Raw genomic sequence first — 8,290 nt, 5'->3', positions numbered from 1 at the left:
TCTGTTACTTCCATACGTACTTTTTTTTACACATTAATTCATCATTATTTTAATGTTGCATTATTATTTTAAATCCATCTCTCATGAGGGCATATTATTTAAAAAAGCCTTTTCAAAGTGGGCTTTAATATTTTCACAGTCATTTTGACTGATCTTTTAAAATATTAGGCTTACTTTTACGCGGCATTCTAATAAAAGGTTGCTATTTTTATGTCATTCAAACAAAACAGTGGGGATGTGACGCTGACGCGTTAAACCTGAAAATCCTACGTAAATATACGCAACTAATTTACATACAGAGTTTAGAGGAGCCAATAAAAAGCCGCCTGCTAGACTGTAGCACACATCGTCCTTTGGAAGGAAGTTTGATACCAGATAGCTTAAACTGTAATAACAATCAATTTTCGTCTCATTTGATTTTGGAGATTCTACAAATCTGTTATTGATGTAATTGATGTAATAATTGGCTACTTGGTTTTTCCGTCAAACATTCAGAATTTACCATAGAACGGCTCATTTGTTGCCTATAACATATTATCAACTGTTAATTCCTCGACAAACGAAGGGAACTCGATGAAGACTGAGGGTGTAGTTCAGTTCACCGGTAGAAAGCGTAGCCTTATTGAAGATGCCAGGAAAGAGCGTGAGAGTGGGTTGCCCTCACCCGGCGCTTCGCGTTGTGCAGACAACTTCGTTTTTGAGGAGAAGGATGGAAAAGTTGCCCTCAATATAGTGTTCACTCTCAGTAGCGAAAAGAAATCGGCGCTATCTAAGACGGGCAAAGTTTTAGAGGTAATCGTTCAGCTCTAATATTTGCATTCCATGTCCGTAGGCTAGACTAATATTCATGATTTCAGTGTTGAGAACAATAGCGAAGGCTACCTCTAGCCTATTTTTGGATGCACATTTAGGGGCTATTAATAATGTTAATACAGCAACCATTGATTATTTATTACTACAAACAAATGGTAAAACAAATAAACAATGGTGTTTTGTTATTTAGACTTTTGAAGCCAAGATCCATCACATTGAAACCAGACCAGGAAAGAGGACGAAGAACAGCGTGGTGGCGGATCTGGAATACTTCGTCAGGTGTGAGATTCACAGCTGCGACACGGACGTCCTAATCAGTTCCCTCAAAAGGGTTGCAGATGATGTCCGCGCGATCGCTGAGGAGAAAGGTAACTGATTGTATACCGTAGACCTTTTATTTTGAGAGCAGAAAACAGTAGCCTATTTGTAGCCTATGTGTTTTTTTTTTTGCGATGTAGCTTAATTGTATTGCTGTAATGATGCGTATCCTATATTCAAGCCAAAATGAAATGATGGATAAAAATTTATGTTACTGATTTGAGCTTTGAAATTAATCTCAGAATATTTATTATTTATTTCTTCATTCAGTTCCTTGGTTCCCAAGGAAGATCGGAGATCTAGACAAATGCAATCATTTAATAACAAAATATGACCCGGATTTAGATGAAGAACACCCTGTAAGTATGATTCTACAAGCATAACTACATGTAGGCCTACATCTGTAGACAATAGATAATTATGCGCTAAATAATCTGATTAATCCATATTGACGTATATGAACGTGAAAAAGGTCTGAGAAAGAAATCATGAAACACATCAGAGTTTAAAGTAGTTCGATTTATGCATTTCAAGGGCTACAGGGATCTGGAGTACAGGAGGAGAAGAGCTTTCATCGCCGAACTCGCCTTCAACTACAAACAGTGAGTCAATGTGGAGATTCTAGTTACATAGTGCATCGAATAAGATTACACAAAACGAATATGACAGACATACACCGTGGGCTCTGTCCTGAGACATGAGCAAATTGACGATAAGGATCGAAATCTACAAACAAACCCTTAAATGAATTTGTTTGGCCCCTGCACATATTGGAGAAATGCCAAATTTCTGCATGTTCAGATGAGTTTTGCTCTGTCTTGCAGAGGAGATCCTTTGCCCAAAGTGGACTACACACCCGAGGAGACAGCCACCTGGTAAGAACTCTGCCTTTATTTAACCAGAATGGGCGATTGCTATCACTGTAATGGTGATGGAGAATACATACATATGACGATGAAGACGAGTAAGAGACACTAAAGATATCGATGATGATTTTGACAATTTTGGTCAGTATTTAAATCAGGACAGTGTTCGTAATTATTAAAATGATGTTGATAATGATGATAACTGTAAGGAAAAAGAGGGGGCAGAGGAAAAATTCTGATGGTGAAAATGATCTGACAGGAGACAGGTATACCAGACTCTGCGGGGCATATACCCCACACACGCCTGCAGGCAGTTCCTGGAGACCCTTCAGCAGCTGGAGAAGGACTGTGGATATGGAGAAGACAGCATTCCTCAACTGAGAGACGTCTCCACCTTTCTAAAAGGTTTGTTCAGGGAGGGAGCTCTTCTTTTCTCTGGATGAGAGAAAGAGAAGCCGCTGACTGTTCAAAGAACATTTGTAACAATAAAACAAAAGGCATGTGAAGTATTCAATTAGTATACATATATTATCATTTGGATAAAATATAACAGCCCACCATACAATATTTTCTTTTATGTCGGTGGTGTCTTTGACTGTGTTTGATAAAAACTGGCTGTTACCGGTGATGTCTGTAGTGTTGAATGATGATGATGTCACATCTGTCGTTCCTATAGAAAGGACCGGTTTTCAGCTGCGCCCGGTCGCTGGCTTGTTGTCTGCAAGAGACTTCCTGGCCAGCTTGGCATTCCGAGTGTTCCAGTGCACACAGTATATCCGGCATTCCTCCACCCCAATGCACTCTCCAGAGCCGTATGTTATCATCCTTACTACTATTGTCATGCGTCAGTAGTGATAAAACTGATTTTTAAAAATAAGAATAATATGATATGAACTTTAGCATTTCCAACCCTGAAAAAAAAGTGTTAATTCATTTCTGTCACAACTTTTATCATCAGTGTTATATATTCTTAATACATTTCTTTCAGGAATATTTCTGTATTGCATGAGTTTGATTTCTTGTTTAAAATGTGTCCAATTTCACATTTTTATCTCTGCACAGTGACTGCTGTCATGAACTGCTTGGTCACATCCCCATGCTGGCAGACAGAGAGTTTGCCCAGTTTTCCCAGGTAAAAAAAGAACTGGTATTCATAATATATTCATTTCCACCTGTATTTAAAAAATATAAATGAACTGCGTCAAAAATACAAATTGATGAAAACATTGCAGACTGATAAGATGGGCATATAGTAGCTTTGATGTGCTAAGCCCATTGTTCCACAGGCAGTGATGATAAGAATGTACTATTTGCAAGCACTGTGCAGTCTGGTTGGTTGTCTGATTGACCTCCTGTGCATTTTTCAAGGAAATTGGTCTAGCTTCATTGGGAGCATCAGATGAGGACATTGAAAGGCTGTCTACGGTGAGTGTGGCTATTCGATTACAAATGTGAAATGTGCTTTAATCTGTCCCAGAGGATGACTCTGGCTTCATTAGGGCAGATTTACACAGGAAACATCAACAGGCAGAGGATACTGACCAGATACAAGTTTCCAGCTTCAGCTGATAATATGCCTTTAGCGCCCTCTAGTGGTCGACAGGATGCCTTACCTGATGAACTCTTCTATATCCTCTCCATACTGGTTTTGTTGTGACATGTTGCTGCATTGCATTTCTATAATTGTGAGACCTGAAGTGAAAACTAAAATCTGGTTTCTCTCTTCCTCTCTCAGCTCTATTGGTTCACAGTGGAGTTTGGTCTCTGTAAACAGGATGGAGCAGTGAAGGCGTACGGTGCTGGACTGCTGTCTTCGTATGGAGAGCTCATGGTTAGTTACAATATAAATGAACATAGACATTCATAATCATATTCTTTGCAGTGATTCTCGTGCTTATAATGTATTGACAGCATACACAAACACAAACTCAAGTGGTACCCTCTTTCAGCTGAAGCAGTGAAGCCAGTCTGAGCAATTAGCTAAACAAACAAAAGAGTTTTATCATGAAACCGACTGATTATCATAACTCCTGAAGCTAACACTAAATCTCAATTGAACTTGACCTACTGTTTCAGATTGGTAAATTACAATGTTTTTGGGTACAAAAAAAACATTTCTCCATGTATATTAATGAAGGTATATCAGGATAGTTTGCATGTTGAGAATTGCATGTACATTTGATGCTGAAACTTAAATGTGCCTTCTAGCTAGCACCTGTAGTCTTACGTTTTAAGACCTGGTTGATGTTAGATTTTATAGATTTAATATGTGCATGAATTCTCAACCATGAATGAAATTAGATCTATCCCTCGGTGCCGGTGTCTCTGAAGTAATTCTGGAGGTCTTTCATCTTTCAGTACGCTCTCTCAAATGAGCCAGAGTACAGACCCTTCAAGGCTGAGGAGGCTGCAGTCCAGCCCTATCAAGACCAGGCCTTCCAGCCAGTATACTTTGTGTCAGAGAGCTTTGAAGATGCAAAGGCCAAGCTGGGGTAAGTTTGCAGTTCAGACAACCCCTTCCCTTACTAGTATCAGGCTCAAAGTGAAACAGGAGTAAAAACAAATGACTTTTATGCCCCCAAGATCAATATTGCTTTATTTTGGGGTGTAAAGCATCTTTTCAGGTCCTCAGTGTAACACTATAATCGCCCTGGGTAACTTTCTTACCTTAAAGTGTTTTCTGTTCTGCAGGCGGTACTCAATGACAATCCAGAAGCCCTTCTCTGTTCGGTACGACCCGTTTACATGCAGCATGGAGGTTCTGGACCAGCCAGGAAAGATCCAGAACGCTCTGAGCCAGATGAGGGAGGACTTGAAGATACTGCATAGTGCTTTGGAAAAACTGGTCTGAATCAGAACCAAATTGGGCCCAAAATGCACAAACCTCTGACGTAATTCGGAATAAGTTCAAACCGATGACAGGTGAAAATGCACATAAGCTTGTACTGTGTATAAACTGTGAGCTGCACATTCATTTCTTTTTCTGTATAATTTAAAGATTTGTTTTTTGGACAAATTATCATTTCTTTCGTTTGAAGAAATCTTCTGTTCAGCACTGAACCAAGCATCACATTCTATCACAATAAAAACCATGTGGATGCGCATTTGTTAGTAGTCTGTGAATGTGTGTGAGAGAGAATTAATCTCAGTTATTCAACCAATTACCCAAATTGAATTGATAATCAGATTTTGCTGATTGAACTCAACCAGGCTTGATTGCTGCCAGCCCAGTTGGATTTAAACTGCATTCACAGAACCTTACCATTCATATTCACTACAAAGTGTGTATAAGCACACTATGCCACGACCAAAGGAAATTCCAGAAAAGGGGGGGGGGGGGGGGGAGTTTTTAAAATATATCAGTGTGGAAAGGGTTACAAAGCTGTTTCTGTGGCTCTGGGACTCCACAGCACCACATTAAGAGTCATTATCTCCAAATGGAGAACACGTGGAACAGTGGTGAATTTTCCCTGGAGAGGGTGACATGCCAAAGGGCACAGTGACAACTCATTCAGGATGTCAAAAAGATCCCAGAACATCCAAAGCACCGCAGGCCTCTCCAGCCTCAGCTAATGCCAGTGTTCAGTGCTCGTCTCAAACAAAAAGCACCTGGATGGTCCCCAGGCCTTTTGGGATAATGAGCCTCAGGCCATAGATGACTGGCCATTATTGAAGGAAACATGAATTCTGCCATGTACTGAACCAGAAAGATCTTAATGAAAATGTCCGACCATCAGTCCATGAGCTGAAGTTGAAGTGCAATTGGAATCTGGAGTGGTGTAGTCAAAGTCAATTTGTGGTCAATGGGTCTGAATGAAGATAGTTCTATAAAGAAGAGTGAGCTAAAATTCCTCTGCAGCGATGTGAAAGGCTGATATCAAATTATCAGAAGTCCAGTTGAAACCAGTTATTAAGGGGGCAATTACTTTTTCCACAGGGGTAATATGGGTGTTTTACTTTTTTAATTCAAAAAATTTAATAATTCAAAAAAAAGGTCTTATGTTTATTCAGATTCCATCCATCCATCCATCCATTATCTGAACCCGCTTATCCTGAACAGGGTCACAGGGGGGCTGGAGCCTATCCCAGCATACATTGGGCGAAAGGCAGGAATACACCCTGGACAGGTCGCCAGTCCATCGCAGGGCACACACACCATTCACTCACACACTCATACCTACGGGCAATTTAGACTCTCCAATCAGCCTAACCTGCATGTTTTTGGACTGTGGGAGGAAACCGGAGTACCCGGAGGAAACCCACGCAGACACGGGGAGAACATGCAAACTCCGCACAGAGAGGCCCCGGCCGACGGGGATTCGAACCCAGGACCTCCTTGCTGTGAGGCGGCAGTGCTACCCACTGCACCATCCGTGCCACCTATTCAGATTCCTATCATCTCATATTACATTTTGCCTAAAGATCTGAAACCATTCCATGTGAGACGTATGCAATAATATGGGAAATTGGGAAGCGGGGCAATATTTTTTTCATGGCATTGTATGTTCCCAGTAAAACACAGCAGTGCAACAGGAATGGAGATATTAACCACATTCGAATCATGTTTTTCAAACATAGTACATAAACAGTATACAAATTCCTCACATAAGATCTGTCAAATGCACGTGCATAAAATTAGATGCATGTGTGGATAACGGATGCCCTTCCAAAACCATTTTCTAACACATCACCTTTTTTATATTTTAAATACAGTTCATTCCAATTTGCAAATCCTTCTGAAACCACTGCTTGGAACGAAAGTCGCACAGTTCCAAAAACATTTACGTTGCCACAGCAATAAGATAACCACTGTATGTTCCTGAAAAAAAATCTTGGATCTAAAATGCATGCTCAAATCCAAGTTAATTCTCCTCAGGAGCACATAGCTTTTCTTTCATAGACACCGACATTATCAGATCAATCTGTAAGCACATGTATGCTGACTAAAATACATAGACTATATATTTTTATAAACACGTTTAAGAACACAAAGGGATCTATACGTCTATGAAAGGTGATACATAGGTGATTATTAACGACGACACATCCAACATGACGCAATTTTGAGGAATAGAAGCAATGCCATGCAAAACGTACCAGCTGACCTGATTTGTAATGACTAAATGTGCCACCAGATGGCAGTCTTGAGATGAAACACTGGTCTCTGGAAACCTTGATCGAGATAGATATTTGATGACTCATTTTTCACAGAAAAGATCCCCTTTGCCTCATTCTAAATCTCTATAAAAGTTGTTATTATACCCATTGGAAAATATTCCGTGTGTGCGTAGTGATGTTGACGCTCGATGCTGATTCCCTTTGTGGTCAACGGACTCTTTTCAGCGCTGGCCCATGCCAACTCCTCTAATGTTCAGCAGAGATCCCATTTAGACTTGTTCAAACAAAGAGAACTGATCAGAATAATGATAGCAGGTAATAATGATAGCATAAATATGTATGGAGGTTTATGAACACGGTCCAAGAAAAACGCAGTGCTGTCTAACACGCATGACATACACCGCTAACAGGTGTGAAACATACCGTTTAACGCCACTGAAACGTTAACAGCTGCCAAATACGTCCGACGCGAACGCGGCAAAGACGGCAGTGTATGAAAAATAACCACTACAAACGTGCCTGCATATCAGTACCTTTCTGTACTAGGCCTCCCTCTGTGGCTCGGACTGGCACACCAGGGTCACTGTCTATTAGACAGTGCAATTAGAGCTGGCTGGCTCACGCAGAGGCTCGTTTCATTTACCCTATAATTAAACTTTGATGGCTCAGTGTTTTCTACATGTCATAAATGAACAAGTGCCGTTTCCGTGGAGGTGGGGCAACCTTTCGGGTGAGAGAATGAGAATGTAAACTTCGCGTTCGTGTTGAATGAAAAAGAATCAGCCCCTTCCCACCAAAACATCGACAGATCTTCCACCATTCCACAAAAATATATATAAAATAAAATATAAAAATAAACCAACAATAATACAGAAAACCACAACCTGTTGTGTGTCATACTGGGCAAAAGGTCATTGGCTTTGGCATTAATCAAAGACAGATCAACAAATGTTCACTAGATTCACTGAACTACTCTCTTGTGTTTACCTTCTGGATTGCAATTTCTGCAGTGTATTTCACAAAGTACATGTAAGCTGCATCTTAGACACTGGCTCATTTAAATACATCATGTAATATATGTATGAAATGCATAAACACATTGAGATTGAGTTAAATATTATATTTAAAATGTATGTATAAACACATTGATTGATTCATTCATTATTGAATATTGA

The 8,290-nt window shown here is 40.1% G+C and overlaps 1 protein-coding gene across 1 annotated transcript; it reads left to right on the top strand.

The window, feature by feature from the left end:
• The first annotated feature begins 367 nt into the window (after positions 1-367).
• Positions 368-4,958, top strand: th2 (tyrosine hydroxylase 2). Its single transcript, XM_061251044.1, has 12 exons — positions 368-792; positions 1,004-1,181; positions 1,402-1,490; positions 1,666-1,733; positions 1,956-2,006; positions 2,257-2,402; positions 2,674-2,809; positions 3,060-3,129; positions 3,366-3,422; positions 3,733-3,828; positions 4,356-4,489; positions 4,689-4,958. The coding sequence occupies exons 1-12, from the start codon at positions 574-576 to the stop codon at positions 4,846-4,848; spliced, it is 1,404 nt and encodes a 467-aa protein (XP_061107028.1). The 5' UTR covers positions 368-573; the 3' UTR covers positions 4,849-4,958.
• Positions 4,959-8,290: the final 3,332 nt, after the last annotated feature.

This window comes from Conger conger, chromosome 8 (genome assembly GCF_963514075.1).
Source record: "Conger conger chromosome 8, fConCon1.1, whole genome shotgun sequence".
Lineage (NCBI taxonomy): Eukaryota > Metazoa > Chordata > Actinopteri > Anguilliformes > Congridae > Conger > Conger conger.
The sequence above is the reverse complement of the archived record's forward strand: the minus strand, read 5'-3'. Positions and strand labels throughout refer to the sequence as shown.

Bases quoted from the DNA above. Each gene is read 5' to 3' on its own strand.
- th2 (XM_061251044.1), top strand. From the start codon at position 574: ATGAAGACTGAGGGTGTAGTTCAGTTCACCGGTAGAAAGCGTAGCCTT. The intron at 1,491-1,665 runs GTAAGTATGATT...ATGCATTTCAAG, and splicing joins ATTTAGATGAAGAACACCCT to GGCTACAGGGATCTGGAGTA. The intron at 2,007-2,256 runs GTAAGAACTCTG...ATGATCTGACAG, and splicing joins CCCGAGGAGACAGCCACCTG to GAGACAGGTATACCAGACTC.